Source organism: Tasmannia lanceolata, unplaced genomic scaffold, assembly GCF_043159265.1.
Source record: "Tasmannia lanceolata isolate RefF3 unplaced genomic scaffold, GAP_Taslan_0.1 ptg000018l, whole genome shotgun sequence".
Lineage (NCBI taxonomy): Eukaryota > Viridiplantae > Streptophyta > Magnoliopsida > Canellales > Winteraceae > Tasmannia > Tasmannia lanceolata.
In genome coordinates, this window is record NW_027518695.1 from 60,915,619 (window position 1) to 60,936,644 (window position 21,026).

General features: G+C 37.4%; 1 protein-coding gene and 1 pseudogene across 8 annotated transcripts; both read left to right on the forward strand.

Annotated features, from left to right (window-relative positions):
* The first annotated feature begins 427 nt into the window (after window positions 1-427).
* On the forward strand, window positions 428-18,055 carry LOC143849697 (putative disease resistance protein RGA3 pseudogene; annotated as a pseudogene). Of its 7 annotated transcripts, XR_013235774.1 has the most exons (7): window positions 428-4,560; window positions 10,178-10,295; window positions 15,042-15,345; window positions 15,603-15,754; window positions 15,879-16,278; window positions 16,757-17,032; window positions 17,132-18,055. The product of XR_013235774.1 is annotated as a putative disease resistance protein RGA3 pseudogene, transcript variant X4 (transcript). The 7 variants fall into 7 exon arrangements; XR_013235772.1 differs by having other exon boundaries at window positions 15,042-15,514; window positions 16,757-18,055; XR_013235773.1 differs by having other exon boundaries at window positions 15,572-15,754; window positions 16,757-18,055.
* On the forward strand, window positions 3,710-4,543 carry LOC143850572 (uncharacterized). Its single transcript, XM_077359805.1, has one exon. It carries the CDS (start codon window positions 3,710-3,712, stop codon window positions 4,541-4,543), a length of 834 nt encoding a protein of 277 aa, XP_077215920.1.
* Window positions 18,056-21,026: the final 2,971 nt, after the last annotated feature.

Here is a 21,026-nt window from a genome sequence, read left to right on the forward strand (position 1 = left end):
CGTCCTGTTGTGCCACAATCCTTCTCGATTGTACCCTCGAAAAAAGTTCTCTAAAGACTGGCTAACTCTTTTTCCATAACTTTATTTTGCAAATTTGAATATTTCTTTGTTTTTGAGGAAAATTTAGAACTTGTTTGGTAAGCATGGAAAATTGTTCCTTGGATTGGTTTATTGTTTTTCTTTTATGATATTTATGAGCTTTTCCGTATGTCCAAACTGCCCTTGCAGACTTTGGATACATAAACTATCAAGATCAATCTTCTCATCAAAATCAGGTCACATATCCCAGTTTTGGCCTTCGTTGAAACTGAAATTTCTGCCGAACTTCGGCAAAAAAAATAAATTAATTAATCGTTTAGGAAATTCGACCGAAATTTCATTATAATATTATTTTTATAATATATCCGATTGTTGGTCATTATTTCTTAGTTTTCTAATCTTCTGACCATGATAAGAACGTGTAGGCGATGTAGCTAGATTTTCTTTCCTTTGTGTGGTGCTCCTTGCTTGCCACATAAATCTCAAATATGAATTATTGCATCTTTTTCTCCTTACTTTTCTTCCTGTGTAAAATTTGTTTTACTCATAAAAAAAAAAATTGTTTTACACCCATTTTACGTCAAAAGAATGATCCATTACTTGTTTTTCCCCACTGCAAGAGGCTCTCTGTGCTAAAAAAAACAGAGGCGTTTTGAGTTCATAGTGATCTAATCTTGCTTTTTCTGAAGCACAATTTGTTAGATCGTTGCTGCTTTCTTTGGTTTTTATCTTCAATACAGGAAGAAGGTATGGCAGATCTATTACTGTCTCCTCTTGTTAAAACAATCGTTGGCAAATTGATGGATTCAGTCATACAAGAGATTACATTACTATGGGGTGTTGATGAAGAGGTCGAAAACCTATCCAGCACATTATCTGCAATTCAAGCTGTGCTTCAAGACGCTGAAGAACAGGAAGTAAGCAGTAATGCAGTGAAAAATTGGCTTCGGGAGCTTAAGGATGTTGCTTACGATGCAGATGATGTAGTGGACGAGTTTACAACTGAAGTGCTCCGATCAAAATTGGAAGGAAATATCCAAACCAGTAACAGGAAGCAGGTGCGCAGCTTATGCTTCTCTTGTTTTACTTCCAACCCAGTTAAGTGTCGACATGAGATAGGACATAAGATAAAAGAAATTCGGGAGAGATTGGATAAGATTGGACAGGATAGGCATCACTTTCATCTGAAACAAGGAGATGCAGGGAGGCGGCGTGAAACAAAAAGGCCACCACAGATGAGCTCGGTAGTAGATGAATCAAAAATATGCGGCCGGGTTAACGATAAAGAGGAGATAGTAAAATTGTTGTTGGATGAATTTGCATCATCATCATCAGCGTCGTCATCGTTGTCATCCAAGGATATCTCTGTTGTTCCGCTTGTCGGCATTGGGGGCCTCGGAAAGACAACTCTCGCCCAGTTTATTTACAACGATAAACAGGTGCGAGATCATTTTCCAGTTCGAGGATGGGTTTGTGTCTCTGAAGATTTTGATTTGTGTAGAATAACAAAAGCAATCATTGAATCAGTGACAAAGAAATCTTGTGATCTTAACGAAATCGACCCACTTCAAGTTAGGCTCAAGGAAGAATTGAGTGGCAAGAGATTTCTACTCGTCCTAGATGATGTATGGCATGACAATCCTAATGACTGGCAGAGGCTACAGTCCCCATTCAATTTTGGGGCAAAAGGGAGCAGAATTCTAGTTACTACGCGGAGTTCTAGAGTTTCTAGAATCATGGGCACAATCCCCGCCTATAATTTGGGTTGTTTAGACGAGGACGACGGCTGGTCCTTGTTTACACAATGGGCATTCATAGTGGGAAGCTCAGATGTATCTTTGAACTTAGTAGGAATTGGAAAAGAGATTGTGAAAAAGTGCAATGGCTTGCCTTTGGCAATAGAAGCTCTTGGAGGTCTCTTACGTTCAAATACTGATGAGAACAAGTGGAAGAATATCCTTGAAAGTGATATGTGGGAAATATCAGAGATGAAAGATGATATTATTCCAATATTAAAGGTTAGCTATGATCACTTACCTGCATGTCTGAAACAATGCTTTGTGTATTGCTCGTTGTTTCAAAAGGATTATGAATTTGCCAAGGACACTCTAATCCAACTATGGGTTGCAGAAGGATTTATCCAACCTGAAGGAAGGAAGCGATTGGAAGACATAGGTTCTGATTATCTTGATGACTTGACATGGAGGTCGTTCTTTAAATATTCTCGAGGGTCTTACAAGATGCATGACTTAATTCATGACCTTGCACGATCCATTTCTGGTGATGAATACTTCAGAATAAAAAGTAGCGTCGACTCTTGGAATATCGCTGCAAAGGTTCGTCGTGCATCAATATGGCAATGCAATGAACACTCACGAATTTTCGAGTCCTTTCATGAATCTGAGAGGCTGCGCACATTTCTGCTACCGCCAAGGTACGAAACACTCACTAAGCAAGTTGCTCATGATTTCTTCCTAAAATTGAGATGCTTACGGGTGTTAGATTTGAGTCATATCTGTGTAAGAGATTTGCCGGATTCTATTGGAGAATCAAAATATTTGAGGTACCTTGATCTCTCTTTTACGACTATTGCAACCTTGCCTGAATCAATAGGTAGCCTCTATAATCTGCAAACACTGAAACTTTGCTATTGCAAGCAACTTGCTGAGCTACCAAAGTCCACCAGCAACCTAATTAACTTACGGCATCTCGCTTTGGAGGGTTGTAAGATTTCTACGCCGCCGGAACTTGGGAAATTAATAACTCTTCAAACACTGACTATATTTGTTGTGGGCAAAGAAAGTGGATGTGGAATAAGGGAGTTAAAGAACTTGACAAAGTTGAGGGGAACTATTCACATTTCAAATTTAGAGAATGTGATAGATGAGAACGAATGCAAGGAAGCCAATTTGAAGAAGAAAGAGTACCTTGATAAGTTGACGTTGGAATGGGGAAATAATAATCCACGAGGTGTTGCAGTTGATGAGGAGGTACTTGAAGCCCTCGAACCTCACTCCAACCTCAAAACCCTAAAGATTTTATCATATGGTGGTGTTAGTTTCCCCAGGTGGATGATGAGCGGTAATTTGATGAATCTGAACACTGTTAGTCTCATTCAATGTTTGAATTGCCAACAGCTTCCACCCCTTGGGCAGCTACCTTTCCTCAAGAAGCTCAAGATTAATGGAATGGATGGATTGAAACATATTGAAGGTGAGTTTATTGGTGGGTCCAATAAGGTTATTAAGGGTTTTCCATCATTGGAGGAGTTAGAGCTGGTAAACATGCCGAATTTGGAGGAATGGTGTGGAGCAAGGGAAGGGGACATGCCATGCCTTGGTACACTAAAAATATCAAATTGTCCTAAGCTGCAGAGATTTCCCCACCTCCCATCCATTAATAATTTGGAAATAGGAGACTGCAACGAGAGGAGATGGTATTGGCCCCTGGATTTCTTCAACCCTTAACCGCACTTGAGAAATTGGAGGTCACTTACTGTAATGAGTTGGTGTCTTGGCCAAAGGAGGTCGGGTTGCATAACCTTCCTTCTCTCCAAGATTTAAATATTCAGTGGTGTCGTAAACTCGAGTCATTGGGAGACAACGAGGAGGGCCTTCCCATCACGCTTAGATCCCTCCAGATATCCAACGGTTGTGGTAGCCTCAAGTGTATGCCTACAAGGGGGCTAGGGAAACTGAGTTCCCTCCAACATCTGGACTTGGTTACTCAATGCTCATTCTTGCCAGAGGAGGAACTGCCCATCACTCTTCAATCCCTTATGATATTGTCATGTTCTAATCTCAAATCCATGGCCAAGGGGATTTTCAGCAACCTTACGTCCCTCAAAGTCTTGGAAATTAAAAATTGTCCGCAATTGGAGTCATTGGTAGGCGAGGAGGAGCTACCCACCGCGCTTACATCTCTCAGGATCGTCGACTGTCCTAATCTCAAATCCCTATCCAAGGGGATGCGTAATAACCTCACCTCCCTCAAAGCATTATATATTTATAACTGTCCACAACGAGAGACATTGCCAAACATCATAGGCCTCCGTAGAATGATAATTATAAAGTGCCCTCTAATGCAGCAGTTTCCAGAGGGAATGCTCGACATGCTTACATATCTCTTTGTTGATAATGTTGAGATCTTTTCTAAAAACCTTACATCCTTCCAAACCTTGTATATTTCTCAATGTTCACAACTCGAATTCTCTCCAAGCATGCTACTGCCCCCTACGCTAAAAACCCTCGGTATCAATTCGTGTGATAATCTGAAATCCCTGCCCAAGGGGATGTTGAAGAACCTCACCTCCCTCAAAACATTCAGGATTGGTCGGTGTCCTCAACTCCTTTCCTTGCCGGAGGAAGGGCTGCCCACTACGCTTCAGGAATTACATATTGCTGGCTGTCCGGAAGTAGAGAAACAATGTCAAAAGGACGGAGGCCAATATTGGCCCAATATCTCACACATCCCCAAAATAGAGATAAATGGCTCGAGGGTTTGAAGACTACTCTGGAGAAGGTACACGACTGTCTCTCCTCTTGGCTTTTGTTTTATTTATTTTTGGTATGTAAGATGGGATTGAACCTCCGACCTCCAGGTTGATGAAAAAGCCTTAACCATTGAGCTAGAGGTTCAATCCCAAATTAGGGCTCTTGGATTTTATTAATCATATGAATAGATTTCAATCCATTATTTATTTTAAAGAATAGTAAACCTCAATTTCTCTCTATCTCTTTTCATTTCCTCATTTTCTCTTTTCAAAACAAAACAAAGGAAACAGTTAATTTTACTGGAATTCCAGGCTCATAAAGAGATTTTTTTTTCAGGTTCTTTAATTATTCATTATATCTCAAAATTTCTTGTCTTAGTCTTGCCATACAGTAGATTATGACTTGTTTAAGACAAAAGGAACCCTAACTAGGGTGAATTTACCTTATATGATTCATTGAATTCATGCTCTGTTTTGAACTCTTTGGTATCATTCATATTAATTGATCTTGTAGCAACTCTTCAAATCTTCTTCCTTTTTTATTTGGTGTTGGTTTGCTTTAAATGTTATTTGATTGATGATTTCTTTTGCAATTGATTACATTCCCTAAACTTCTTCTAGAATTGAGCATCAAAACTCTGTTAATTTTTCATCTTGCATCTACCCCTCACACACAGACATTTATTGGAATTTCAAGTTCATAAAGAAAGTGCACTTATCCATGAAAAATGAAAACGAGAAGACAAAGCAGGTTTAAATGCTTGCTTTGTTGGTATGTCTAGGGTGAGATATTTTAATCTAAAATCAAATTCAAAATTAGTTGATGTGATGCTAGTAGAGCTCTTTGTTCTAGTTCTATGGATTAGGATGGAACACCATGATACTACACCATGATACTGGAAAAGACATCTACTCAAACAAATTATAGATGCCCAAACAAAATTCTGTCTTACATGGTTCGAAGTAGGTTAAATGTTTTTCTTTGTTGTATGTCTGGATTGAATTTTTCTTCTCTAAAATCAAATCTGACATTAGTTGATATGATGATAGTAGAGTGGGTTTTACATTTTTCTTCATTTATTTTCAAATTTAGTTACCTAGTAGTATACAATAAATTGTTACCTTTTTTTTGAAACAAAAAGAATCCCAACTGGGATGAATTTCCAGCGTACACATTGTTGAATTTAAGCACTGTTCAGGCTGCTTTGGTTCTTATGTGATTTCTTTTTCTTTTCCTTTAGTCGCTTTGTGCCTTGGTGTAGTTTTTTGTTTTATTTTTCTCTGTTCTCCTTTTCCAATTAGTTTCAGCTTATCTAAAAGAAAAGAAGTGTCTATATTAAGAATTTGATCAATGTGTGTAACTATGGTCCATGCACAGTTAACTTTAACAAAGTCAAACAAGCCAACATGGATTTGTATTGAGCTTTCTACTCATTGGTTGTTCCTTGTCATCATTCATTGTATAAGAAGATGGAGTGGTGTCTAAAGGATTTTCTTTTGCATTTATTACAAGGATTCTCTTTTCAATTTATTACACCAACTTTTATTAGAAATTAGCATCAACATTGAAATAATTTTCCAATTTGCTTGTACCTCTGTTTCTATCTCTCCCTCTTTCTCTCTCACACACATATTGAATTTTTTTTCTAAATAAGAAAAATTAAAAACACAGACATGCAAACACACTGGCATATTTACTTCTTTTTTGTTAAACACACACCCACACACACACAGGTTAACTTAAAATGCTTCATTGGATCTTTCTTAGTTGCAAGTTATTATCGCCCTAAACTTTCTCCAATTTATTTCAAAATCTCGTCTACTCTTTTAGTTTGGGCCTTTCAAATAAAGAATCATAAAGAGGTTGAAGGTTATATCCTAGCTTACCTACCCAAAAAGAAAAAAGAATGATCCCTACCTATTTCCATTTGTTTTCACTTCTCCATCATTTTTGGATGCCTTTATCCATTCACCGAGGTTAGTCAAAAGTCTCAGTTGGGACCAAATGTAATTCGAAAGACTGTATCTATCCTCAGTGGACTCGGGGAGGAATCCAAAATGTTTGTAATCTCAGTAACCACTTGACTCCTCATTCCATCTTTCTCTGAGTTACGACCATTATAGGCTTTCGTATGAAGCGTCATTCTTCTCTCCGATCTCTGGGCAAAGTCAATCTGTCGGAGCGGTTTCGAATGTTCAATCAGCGATTTCTTGTGCAAAAAGAATAAATGTGGGACTGTGGTTTTCGGATTCAGAATCAATACAATACAGTAGACAACAAAATGTTAAGCTTTTACCTCTTCATTGTAAAGAATTTCCTTTTGGGGGCCCATTTATGAAATAATATTATGCTAGAATAAGCTTATTATTTCCTTTCATCTAAACTCAAACCTATATTAGATAGTTTCTACAGACTGAACATGTTTCAAGTCAATTTTGTTGGGAAAAGTTTATTTCATCTTGGCATTCATATCGGTTCTATATTTGGATTTCAATCCAATGACCAATTTACTTTTGCCAAATCGCAAGCTTGTTTTGGATTTTGCTTGAGTCTAAACTATCATCCACCCTATCCGGTAATATCAACTCATCTTGCAACATAGGAGGAATATTGTTGTTCTTCTCATAGTTCTTTCATATTCAGTCTAGATAAAATTTCCTTGAAGCTGTGATAACAAACTTTTCATAAAGAAGGAAGTATTCCTTTACTCAAACCTTCAAATTCCAAGACCGTCTTATCATTTTTGGTTCACGACGATGACTTTCTATCTTACTCAACAATGATATCCTTGTTGCATTTTGATATTTCGTATACTATTAGAATCAGAATCTTGGGTTTTAACTCTCTAGTTTTCCTTTTGGAAGGAGGATTATAGCATGATCCCTACATATTCAAAAATGAATTTATCTAACATAACAACACATAAAATTAAGCTTCATTGCAAGGGACCAATCGTTCTTTTTCCACATTTGTCTACTGATCTCAGCTTTAGTGTAGATACTTGATAGGTCGATGTATTTGTTTCATCTACTCCATTTCTCAGTCCTTTTTGTTTTTTTCTTCTTCTTGTTTCATGGAAAGACTCTGGCCTAAACACCTCTTAGCAGCATTGCTTCTCATACTTTTTTAGTATCAGATTCCAACTCATCTTCCCTCTTTCTTTAGTAGCTCTTTCCTCAAATTATTTCCTCCATAAAAAGATTGAGTTCAGCTTCTTACTGATCAAGAGCCCTCTAGTTGACGAATCGGTTTAGAATATGGGTCTTCCAACACTTCTCAGTTTCCTCCTTGACTTCCTTTTGAGGTAGATAAGGTTCCCTTTTATCTTTCTTGGCACATATCATACTTTTATAAATCCCATTTGAAATAGTCAATCCTTAAGAGCCCAACATGAGAACAGGATTGCTGCAACTTCAAATAGCTAATAGGAACCTGCCTATCTAGAACTCAAGATTGATGTAAAACTGATGCAAATCAGAAGTAAACACAACATCAATTGGAACAATGAAGTAGAGAGATTGAAAATCTTAGAAAGTTTTTTAGAAATTGCCCACTAAATAAAAAATTCCAAAATCATGAACTTTTTTTTTTCATGGAAGCACTAAAGAAGATCCACTAAAATTAGTAATCATGAATTGTTCGTATGTAAAAGGTTCCAAAATAATTAACTTCTTTCCCATAGCAGTAATAGAACTGGTCCATCAAAAAGAGTAATTATGAACTTTCTACTGAAACCTTACAATGAAGTACGTAGATAGTACTTGTACAAAAAGCATCTTCTAATTTCTAAAGCATAACTTTCTAGTCCCAGACTGATAGTCCTTTCTAAATAAACCCAAAAAAATCTCCTTTGTACTCTATATCTGTTGAAACATAAGTAATTAATAATATTCTTTACCTAGAAAAACTCAAAAAAGAAAAAAGAAATTGCTAAAATAAAAAAAACTACTAAATTTTGATTTACCGACTTTCGGGAAACAATTGATGACTATTTCTCCTATTACAAGTTCGACACAAATTCAAAGCTATCCGAATACGAATCGCTACAACATTGGTAGAAAACACAAAGTAGGATGTGAAGGCGATAAATTTAATAACAATGTTAATGGTAAAATAGCATTTAACACTACCCAAAAGTTGAAGGGAAGATAGGCTTGTCTTCCATTCTATATTTCTCAAAATTACCAGTTTTGAAGCTTATAAATATAAAATGTCATATCAATCAAAAGTTCCTTGCATGAACCAACTACCTTATCTTATACATGCTAGAATTAAAGACTTCGAACAACTTACAAAGCATAGCAAAATATGAAACGTAAGGTTATGCAACCTAGGAACAACCTGCAATGCGTGGAAAATTCAAATATTGACCGCATTCAACCAAGAAACAATCTACAATGCATAGAGAATTCAATGTAGTCAACTTTTGGAAAATGCAACTATCATAACTACCCATTTAGGCCCCCAATATGTTATCGAAGAAGATTGACCATTATTCTTTTCTCTATTAAAAATGCCTCCGTTTTATGTTAACTTCCTCTCTTTCTTTCATTCTTTTCAATTTTGTCCTCTTTTATCATGGTAAATGGAAAATATGTCCCCCTGTGAACCATATGACTTCTATTCTTTGGATGACATCACCCCGCAGTTGGAAAGAAATTCGCTCTTGATAATTCATTCCACTCACCACCATGGAACTCCATGCAAGTGAACAACTTCCCAAAAAACAAAAGTAGCTTGCATCACAAGCCATCCAATGAGACTATTTTTTGCCTTGAATGTCTCCTTCCATTCATCACCCGACTTGATTTGGATTTGATCTAGCCACTTCGTAGTTTGATTTTGTAGAACATTGTGCACTAGTGAGCATTTCAAACATGTCATCTAACTATGTCTCTACATGCTTTTTTATTACCCTTTAGTGGAATATTTTAGTTTTTTGGTAATTTCTACTGTAGAAAATACATTGTCATGCTCATTAATAGAACAAAGAAAAATAGATTATTCTCCCCTCTACATGATTTCTCTCCTCTCCTCTCCACCCCACCCCCTCCCCACCCACCCCCTCTCACTCTCTTACATGATTAAAGAAGAAATTACACCATACCAAAGCTTAGGGATCAAGATCCCTTAATAAGGGATTGAGTTTAAATTCCTACTAGATATACATATTTCCTTTCTTCTTACACCCATCGAAGCCATTGTTTCTTCTACCTGTCCTATATAGTTCTCAATTCTATCTTCTTTTCAAAAGCCCAATCCCTCTCAGTCTCCAAAAATGGCACACAAACACTACTCTCCTCTTTAAAAATTTTACTCAAAAGTTTTGTTGTTGTCTAACAGTAGACTTTGCCAATAAATCATTACTATGAGTACAAGGTCATTCAATTCTTTATTATTTAGTTCCTTTTTTTGAATGCCCATTATTGTTTGAATTATTTACTTGTTTAGATATTGCTTCAATTGAACATGACAGTGAAGAATTTTCAACTTATAGTTTTTTACAACTTTACCTTCCATGACTTTATTTCTCTGGATTTTTATGTTTATGTACTCAAGCTAAGAAATAAATCTAAGATGTTCCTAATTGACCTAAACTTCAAGTAATATAAATGCCAACTTACATGCTAATCTTTTCATTTCAGGTTAAGCGAAATTGGTGGGCACCATTCTCTCATTGTAAAATCAAAAGGCAGAATATCTATATTTGCAGCCTTGAACGGATATTGAACATCAAGAAGTCCAGAATGTAATATCCAATAGGTACCTTCACACAAACATACCTATGGTTGGTTAGTATGCAAATCATGATTGCACTTGTTTCAACAACAAAGATAATGTTATATTGGTTTTAAGATTCGGAACTCCCTAAAGGAGTCTCATCGACTGACCTATGACTGAATATATGAAATGAAAGCATATGTGGTTCCTTTTTTAGCACAGAAACAAGTCTAGAGAGTTGGATTACAATATTCTTAATAGCGGCCATAAATTCAAAGAGCCAACAATGAAATCGTTAGCAATTCTATTTAGAATGCCTCTAGATGTACAACCCGAGCTGATTTTTGAACCTCCATCTTTGTTAATATTTTTTCTTTTTCTTCGCTAGAGTGCATTGTGGGTAACTTTCTACTATAGCTTCCATGCTAGTAACTATATTAATCTTTTTCTTTCTTCTGGGTAAGTGTGGGCAACTTTCTACTATAGCTTGCATGCTAGTAAGTATTTCTTCTGGGTCAGTGGGCAGGGATTGCAGTGCAAGGTCACTGGATCAATCCTTAAGTCTTAAAATCATTGAAAGACTGATGCTTCAGATGAAACAAAGCAACTGTAGCAACTTTTCAACACTAAAACCATGTTTTTTTCCTGTCTTAGCAATCTTACTGCCTGGGCCCTTTGTACTATTCGTCTGTTGACACTACCGCTGATTTATCCTCTATTGTACGTATTACATGCTATGAATTTAACAGCTTGCATCATTTGATTGGGAGGCTCCCCCCTCCCCCCTCAATGATTACTCGGTGTAGAAATCTGACGAACCTAATTCGATGTTACGTCCAAAAGTAACATTAAAACAAGTATAATGATAACACTAGTGTTTTATGTGGTTTGAAAATGGTGCCTACATCCATGGGAGAGACCACGATGTTCTATTATGTGAGAAACAGATAAACAAAGATTACAATAGATTAATGAAGTAGATTGGGAGGCAAAGAAAAAGGATGGGCTTCGTAGGCTGGAGGATTGGATTCTAAGAGAAGAGGCCTCGGAAAAATCAAACTTGAATGAAGAAGACCAAGCTGTCAATGAGAGACCGTGGAGTGCTTATCTACACTTATTCTATCTATAACAAATTCATTTCAACATCCTTCAACCACATTTGTACATTTACTAAAGATATTGCAAATAGGCATAAAAAGAGAGACCGTGGAGTGCTCTTCACTGAGCATTGAGAACACCCTCCACTTCCAGTAGTTTGTGGGAAATTTCAGGGGGGATGTTTTTTCTATTCCCATCCGCTACATCTATCAAAGTAGTGAAAGCTTTAGCCATTCTGTGCTGTTGTGACACTTCAAGCACTACTTTCCTGATGGCAGATTTTTCGAGATTTAGTTTTTTCTTAGGTCCTGTTCGTTTTAGATTGCGACAACCGATTGTGAACCTCAAGCCTATTATTGGACTCAAAATCAAATTTAATTTTGAGTCCAAGAATCGGTTTGGGGTTCACAGTCGGTTTTCGCAATCTAAAACGAACAGGGACTTAGGCATAGTGAATTATAGAGTGGTTAATACTATGTAGTCATCTTCTTTGTGGATGGGAAGCTTTTTCTGTTACCGTCTTTCCTGGGACATCTTGTTCCATTTTGCTATAACTCAAGGTTTTATGTTCAGATGCTATCTTGTTATCTTTAAAAAGAATAATGCAGTGTAGGCAGATGGTTGCATTCAGAAAGATTTCCAGGTATGAGTCGTGATCTTGAGTTGAGTTGACATGGCTAGTCACCCTACTGAATACAATGGTTACAACACATTCTTAAGTATTGGATAAAACTAATTTTGCGTAAAATAGGACAATAAATTAGATACTAGAAATTATTTTTTGAAGTTAGTTTGGAAACTTGAGGGCTAGTAACTCCATGTTCTCCAAATCAAACAAGGATCGGTCTAGGACAACTGTCAAAGGTGTTAGGACCACTCTTCACAACTTTATTAGGCAATATGGATCCCAATTGTTCCAATACTCGGGCATATGGGTGTTTGGCACTATGGGTGAATGGAGCTGGCTTTCACTTTGTAATTTCTAATATTCGATATTGACTTTACTTTCAAGGAAACATTACTGTAAATAAAACTTTTCTGCATTAATACTAACAGAAACAGAGAATCTGTATGAATATACTAAAACAAAATGCATAATAGTGAGAGGCTGCAAATTTAGAAAATACCAGAATAATTTAGTGACATTCATATTATTGTTAACCTACCACTGAATAACATCATAAGTAGCGAAACACTTTGATTATATTGCCTGCAATGTAACACTGAAATGTATTGACAATGTCATATTCTTGTATATGAGTGCAGAGCAATATATTAAAATGTTGTCCATGATTACTTATATTATTAGGCTGCATCAGTAAACAGAATTTGAAATTCCAAAAGTTGAGAATTTGCTAATTACTGCCTCTACATATTGCCCATACCAATGTCCTACTGACAAGTAGAAAACCAAAGAAATCCAGATGCCAAACATGCAATCCACAAACCAGAGAGTTGCGAAGAAAATGTTTGCATAACTTATTAAATGTCTTGCTCCTAATGATAGTAATTTCAGTACCCAATAGCTTAAGTGTTGCTGCTTCAGGCATCTCTCAGCTGGTGTGTTCTGTTAAAGCATAAGTTTGAACTTGAAGAGGACCCTATTGGGTTGTTGTACCCTGAAAATTGCTTGGTTTACGATTTGAGGTGGACTCTTAAGTAATAATATAAGGGACATGACAATACTTTGTTGTACCCTGAAAATCGCTTAATTTACGATTTGAAATGGGAGTACTTGGTCTCTACCTCTTCTTATAAGTTAGGCATTTCTCTTAACTCTATCCAAATTCTTGAGTCACGGGATTAGCTAAATTAAGATATGATCATCGTTTATGATCCACGGCTCACTCAATTAGAGCCCTAACTACTTCAATGGAATAAGCTCCAAAGACGCTTTTAATCGTTGTGCTGGGACAATCTAGTCGATGGTTCTCCAGTCATCTTGATGAGGAATTTAGCTATGACACCCACTGACCTTACATTATGAGTACTGCTGTATCGAAGCCAATGGGAAGATCAGTCCCAGGGCTCAATCTAAGTTGCTAGCCAGGTTCAAGATGGCTGAAGGGGTTGTCATGAAGATTTGTAAGGAATTGTAGGATCCATAGCTGGAAATAGTGCTGGGAACCCGGAAAAAATGGGAAGATAGTTGCAAGGAAATCAGATTCCATAGCTAAGAGAACAAAATCTCTTGCACATGATGAAACTCTTTTTTCCTGACAACCCCAACCGCCACGCCCCACCCCCAACCCACGCACCCACACACACATAGATAGTGATCCATTCTCGTACTCCGTTTCAAGAAATTCAATATAGATGAAGGACTGTTAAAAAATCTAGACAAGTTGTATCCATATGGCCTTTCTGAAAAAGTTGTGAATCTTGAAGTCATATACCATTAGCTGCCCAATTTCAATTTGAAGGACTTCTGTTCATTTTTTCTATCTCTCCACCTTGTTTGGACCCCTCAAGTTACAATCTTATGAAACTACCAGTTACTCCAAATGCTTAAGCTGTTGGAGGAGGCAGTATTTAATCTTTTTATACTTTAGCACTCCCCCTCACGTGTGGCCCCTGTTTTAGGGTTGGCCCACACGTGGCACATGTGGCCCCTCTTTTGGGTATTGCCATTGCATGTGGATTTTGCTATCCAGGAGGTTTGAACCCACCCAGGCATTTGCTATGTTATCATGTGAAACTACCAGTTACTCCAAAAGCTTATGTTGTTGGAGAAGGCAATATTTAATTTTTTTATACTTTAACAAATTTGATGGCTTGAGCCAAGTATTTCATCTTTGGATGCAAAGTTATATTATGGAAGGATTTGCTCCACATCCTTTGAGTTGTGGAAGGAGAGGTATACGAGAAGGTTCAAAAAATGTTGCAAGTTATGTCTGATCAAACTTATTAAAAATGATGTCTCGGAAATGTCTACAAATACTAAGAAAACTGATGATTTTCTAGGTGTTTGTCTTCCGTAGAAAAAACCACACATTCAGAATTTAGTTCTTTCCTTGTCTGAGACTGGAAAAAATGAACAATCTTGCAAAATTTGCATCTATCTTTGGGAGATTAAATCTCTCAGAAATGTGCATGTCCATGGCGATTGAACAGTACGTCCACCGGATTCAAAATATTCTGTCCTTTTATTATAATTCTCAATATTCCAAGAAAATACGTCATCTTGCTTATACACTAGCCAAAGTCTAATATCTAGTTGGATATATTTGCTCAGCCTTTTTGCTAGATATTATCAAGGACATCAAGAAAAAGTAAAGAAGGCCATATATCGTTTTAATCTTTGCTAATTAATAGTGGGGCTAAATAATTTTCTTATCAGGTGCTTAACTGCCTCTTAGTGTACTAATGCAAAACTTATTTTGAATAGAGCTTGGTGGTGATTAAATTCATTTTAATGTCTTTATTGGGTACTTTCTTAAATACAGATAGGTTTACCTTAAATACTCATTATTGTTTGAATGTGTTGTTTAGATGTTGCTTCAGTGGAACATGACTGCATAAAGATTTGTCGTACTGTAGTTTTTTCTCCAAATTTATATTCCATGAGGTTATTCCTCTGGAAATTCTATGTTCATGTAATATATCTATGGAGCAAATCAGGGATGTATCAATTTGAGCTAAAATTCAACAAATATAAATTCAACTTACATGTTAATCTTTCGATTTCAGGTTAAAGAATTTAGTGGGCACCTATGTTGCATGGATTCAGATTCACGTGTCGAGATCTGACATGGATTCGAGGTTTGGATTCGGCAAATCCCAAAAAGTCGGAGTCGAGATCCATCCAAGTGCAACTGTTGCTTGACTTCTTCACCAATCTCTATTCAAGGGAGATAGGTAATGGGGCCCACCTCTTGGTTATTGCTGTTGGAGATATTGTGATGAACTGCTTTGGGTGTTTAATAAAATAGAAGCTGTGTTTCCAAAGCTTGGAAAGTTGTCCTTGTGTTCTGTTCGTTGGAGTAATTGACAGGTATTTTCAAAGGAAACTGAATGGTACTCTTTTTTTTCAATAATAACATTCCTCCCATCATTTTGTAATTCTCCCATTGAGCTTAAGGGTGCAACTTGGGTTGAGTCGAGTTGAAGTTTTGCTAAAAAAATGAATTGGAATCAAGTGAATGGGTGAAAGAGGTGAAGTGGTATGTCAACTTGGAAGGACTTGTGTTGCTCTCTCAAGTGAATGAACTTTTTTGCAGCTGAATATTGTGTCTCACTCTTCTTTTACAGTCATTGGAGACGCCAAGTCCAAGAAGGTGTTGGTCTTGCAGCAGAATGGAATGCTAAATTCTCAGAAAATGAGAAGAAGTATAAAGAGGAGGCGGCAGAGTTGAAGTCACTCATTTGGTGAATTGCCTGCTGGATGGGAGAAGGTCCTGCCGGTGAGGAGTTGGGATTGATTGTTCTTTAACACGCATTTTCAGGCCCCTAATAATTGAAATTTCTGTTATGAACTTATGTAAATACATTGTTTTCTCATCAGCCATTGGCTTTACTTGTTTGCAGACGTACACTCCTAGAGTCCTGCTGATGCTACTAGAAATATGTCTCATCCTGTGAGAGTGCCCAACAGAGAAATGCATCCCCGTGGGAAGGTCTCTTTATTCAAGCTTTATGGGAGGGATCAATGATATTGGTGAAGGTGCAGTTGGCCTTAGAGGGTTCTTTTAGAGCCTTAAACCAACCCAATAGGGCCGAACGCTCAACGTTGATTTCACTGTGAAAGGTTTACATGAGTATTGGCATAATCCTCAATCTGCAGAAATGCTGTGACTTCCTGTGAGACTTTCTCAGAGGAAAACCAGAGATTTGGTTGTAGAAGAAAAGAAAGAAATGGAAAGGGCCTTGAAGAATATTAGAGTTTTCGTCTGCCACGGAGACACTGAGCAGAGATACAGAGTTGAAGGTCAGGACAGTTTACGATCTGTTCTATTTGTTTGATTAGATATTTAATTTGCTTTAGCTCATTGATCAATTGTTTATCCAAGCAAGTTTGTTGCTGTAAGTGACTTGCCCCCAAGGAGGAAGAGAAGAAAGAAAACCTGCGGAGACTCAGATGATGATATTAGTTTCAGTTTGTTTGATTAGATTTCATTTGATTTTTAGGGCTGCTTGTTTGATGAATTTGAGTTCAAAATTGATATGAACGTGGCAGCAGCAGGAATATTTTTAGCAGTTTTTTATCCTATATGCAGCAAGAGTATTTTTACAGTTTTCTTTTCTATATTTAGTTGGAACTTATTTAGTAGCTTCTTATTTGAATTCTATGTTCGGTAGGAGAATAGAGTGCAGTAGGAAAGTCCCTTTGATAGAAAATAAGTTGTAACCTTCATTTTTGGGCATGAACTAAATCAGAGAATGTTGCATCTCCTGGTTTATTGCAGCCCCTACCTATTCCAGAGCGAGTGTGGACAGATATTTCGATGGATTTTATTGAGGGCCTTCCGGAGTCGCAAGGGAAGCAAGTTATACTTGTAGTGGTAGATCGCCTCAGTAAGTACGGTCATTTCCAGGCTCTTTCTCACCCTATACAGCTCTCGACGTCGCTCAGGTGTTCATGGATAACATCTTTCGTCTACATGGGATGCCATCGACAATTGTTAGTGACCGTGATCCAATTTTCACAAGTGCTTTTTGGAAGGAACTCTTCAAGTTGCATGGTACTAAGTTGTGCTTCAGTTCTGCATATCACCCCCAAACGGACTGCCAGACCGAGGTTTTAAATCGTACTTTAGAAACTTATCTGCGATGTATGACAGGTGATCGGCCACGACAATGGGTCAAGTGGTTACAGCTTGCAGAATGGTGGTACAACACGACCTTTCACTCGGCTACTAAGGTTACTCCTTATGAGGTAATATATGGCCAACCCCCTCCTACATATATCCCTTAAGTACCAGGTGATGCAGTGGTTGCCGCTACTGATACATCCCTTCGTGATCATGATGCCCTCATACGCCTATTGAGGCATAATTTGCAGTCAGCTCAAAACCGCATGAAGAAGTTCGCAGATGCACATAGAACTGAGCGCGAATTTGAAGTTGGGGACTGGGTGTACTTACGTCTTCAACCTTTTCGCCAAACAACGGTGGCAGTACGACAGAATATGAAGCTAGCTTCACGCTATTATGGTCCTTTCAGGGTCTTGCAACGAGTTGGCATGGTGGCTTACAGGTTGGAGGTGCCGGAAGGGTCATGCATTCATTCCGTCTTTCATGTTTCGCTCATGAAAAAGAAGTTAGGAAGCCATTCAGTGGCTCTGGTTGATCTGCCCCATGTGGATAACGAAGGTAGGGTACGATTGGAGCCGGTGGCTATCTTGGATCGGAAGATGGTTATGCGGGGAAATCGTGCAGTGACTCAAGTCCTTGTTTAGTGGTCAAACACTTATCCAGAGGACGCCACATGGGAATACTTGCGTGACTTGCAACAACAATTTCTAGATTTTAGACCTTGAGGACAAGGTCGTTTTGAAGGGGAAGGGAATGATATGAACGTGGCAGCAGCAGGAAAATTTTTAGCAGTTTTTTTATCCTATATGCAGCAAGAGTATTTTTACAGTTTTATTTTCTATATTTAGCTGGAACTTATTTAGTAGCTTTCTTATTTGAATTCTATGTTCGATAGGAGAATAGAGTGCAGTAGTATTTTTGGGCATGAATGAAAACAACTATTTTCTTCTATTCTTCTTGTTCTTGAGGAAATCTCCCCGGACATGAGATTAATTAAGTCTCTTTTCCAAGTGCCATATTAAAAATTTTAATCACTTGATAATCAAATTTCTTTGTTGATTGGGTGGATTTATGATCCCGAAAGAATGATTGTCTGCTTTCTGTTTATTGCATGTAAGAAGTGCGCTTGTGAAAATAGTCATCCTTTAATAAATGCATTGTAAAATAACCAAATTATTACGTATTGAAGGGTATTTAGCCATTTAACAATACAGTAAGTGTATCATGATCACTTATGAAATGATGATGAAGTCACTTTTGTTGCAACTTATTATGTTGATAATTGATGCTTGGCATAATCGGTTGCCATAATCACCATCACTTGTTGTATAATCTGAAACAAACAGGGCCTAGAGAGTTTTTATTTTCTTCCCCATCACTCTGTTATGTTTAATATATATTTTTTGGGAATTGCTGGCGTCCATCGCAGAAGGCATTTCGCGGATGGTCTGTCACATGTCAGACACCCACCTCGTCAATGGAGACAAAAGTTGTTGTCTTTATTCATGAGTTGGCTGGTCTGATATGCGACAGACCAGCCGCTAAATGCCTTTTGCGATGGACCCTAGCAAATCCCATATTTTTTTGAATGGTAAAGTTATGTTTAATATTATTTTATCTTTATTTTGGGGTTTACTCTGACATTCTTGGTACCTAGGTTTTTCCCTTCCCTTTTCTGTTTAAAAAAAATGGAACAATTACCAATGGGGGACAAACATTAGGTGAAATTATCAACAGGACCCATGCTTTACAAAAATTATCAACGAGGGACAAAAGAGGTCTTGTCAGTAAAAGCTAGACGAAAATGCCCTTTGGCATTTACTACACGTTTTGACCTTATTTTTTTCTTCTTCCCTCTTCTTTTACTTTTCCATTATCACCCTTTTGATTTTTACCCTACTAGTCATCTTCCTCCTTGTTCAGCCACCATTGTTGCTGGCAAATCTTGAAAACTTGAATGTTGAGTTCTTACCATCTATCTCTTTGTATCTAGGTTTTGTTTTTCTTTTCTTTTTTTAGGGTTTTGCACTATTTTTCATTCCTCTATTTCTGATTTATCTTTGTTTAGGGTTTAAGCGGTTTGTATTTGAGGATGTGTTCCGGAGATAATGCATGGATGGCTTCACTCACTTTTTTGGAAGACAACTGGTTGTATAAGAAAAAGTTAATGTAATACATGAGTGGATGGCTACATATTTTTTGATTTACTTAAATTGTTTTTCGTAATACACAAATTGGGATGTAATACATGAAGCACATTTAATGAAAACAATATCCATTTCTTTTGTTATTTCTATCATGAGCATAATTGTAATGCCATTAGAAGAGTTGCTATAGGCAGAGGGTTTTGTAGCAGAAGGGTTTATTAACTCTATGGAAGGGGGTTAGTAACTCTCAAAAGGTTACCAACTTTCAAATGGGCTTATCAAGTGCTTGAAAATTGGCCGAGGGTACTGGAGTTTTGGAAGGGGGTTTTCAAGTCTCTATGATTGGGGTTATCTAGTATAAAAAATGGGGTTACCAATATTCAAATGGGGTGATCAAGTCCCTAAAAATTGGCAAAGGGTACTGGAGGTTTGGAAGGGGGTTTTCAAGTCTCTGGGATTGGGGTTATCTAGTATAAAAAATGGGGTTACTAATTTCCGAATGGGCTTATCAAGTCCTTGAAAATTGGCCGAGGGTACTGGAGTTTTCAATTGGGGTTTTCAAGACTCTGGGATTGGGGTTATCAAGTATCAAAATGGGGTTACCAATTTCCGAATGGGCTTATCAAGTCCCTAAAAATTGGCCGAGGGTACTAGAGTTTTGGAAGGCGGTTTCAAGTATTTTGGATTGGGTTTATCTAGTATCAAATGGGGTTACCAATTTACGAATGGGCTTATCAAGTCCCTTAGAATTAGTCGAGGGCACTAGAGTTTTGGAAGGGGGTTTTCAAGTCTTTGGGCTTGGGGTTATCCAGTATCAAAATGGAGTTACCAAATTCCGAATGGGCTTATCAAGTCCCTTATGAACACGTTTTTACTTGCTGTTTTTTTTTCACTCTTTCATTTTCACCATTTTTTTCTTTCTACCCTACGATTCATCTTCCTCATCCTCCATTGAAAGGGAGAAGGAGAAATGCAAAACCCTAAAACGAACAAAAAACAAAACCTATAGATATAGAGAGATAGATGGGAATGAGTTCACGTTTCAAGTTTTCGAGCTTTCTCGCCTCTAATGGTGGCTAAATGATGAAGAAGATGACTGGTAAGGTAAAAAATACAAAGTTGAAAATGAAAAAGTAAAAAAAAGAGGGAAAGAAGAGAGAAGAGGGAAAAGTGGAAAAGCAAAACATGTTGCGTAAGAAAAGGGCATTTTCATTCAGCTTTTAATGACAAGACCTCTTTTGTCCCTCGTTGATCATTTCTGAAAAGCATGGGTCCTGTTGATAATTCCACCTAACTTTTGTCCCCCATTGGTAATTGGTCCTAAAAAAATTTATGTTGCCATTCAAAAAATATAAAATAAAGACCATATGATGTGAACTAGATCACATTAAAAAATGGAGAGAAAACTCCACGTAGGAGGAAAATAGGGGAGAAAAGACCTAAATGGAAGAGGATTCATAGTCCACAACTACGGATTATTACATGAAAACATAGTGATTTACAGAACTTTGTTCACTCTTGACCGAAGATTCTACCCATCGGAGTCATCTTGGTCTGCATTGAAACAAGTTTCAAGTGGAATTGGATAATTTAAAATTAAAACCTTAGGTGAGCATCCTAAAGTGTATACAAGTTATTGGCGTAAGGGGCACATTCATGTGTCCTACAGGATAGTGTGACCTTCAGGATAGTGTGATCAACAAGTTATAGCAGATAATTTAATGGGCACATTCATGCATGTTCCGAAAAAATGCAAGCAACTTCATGATTGGACA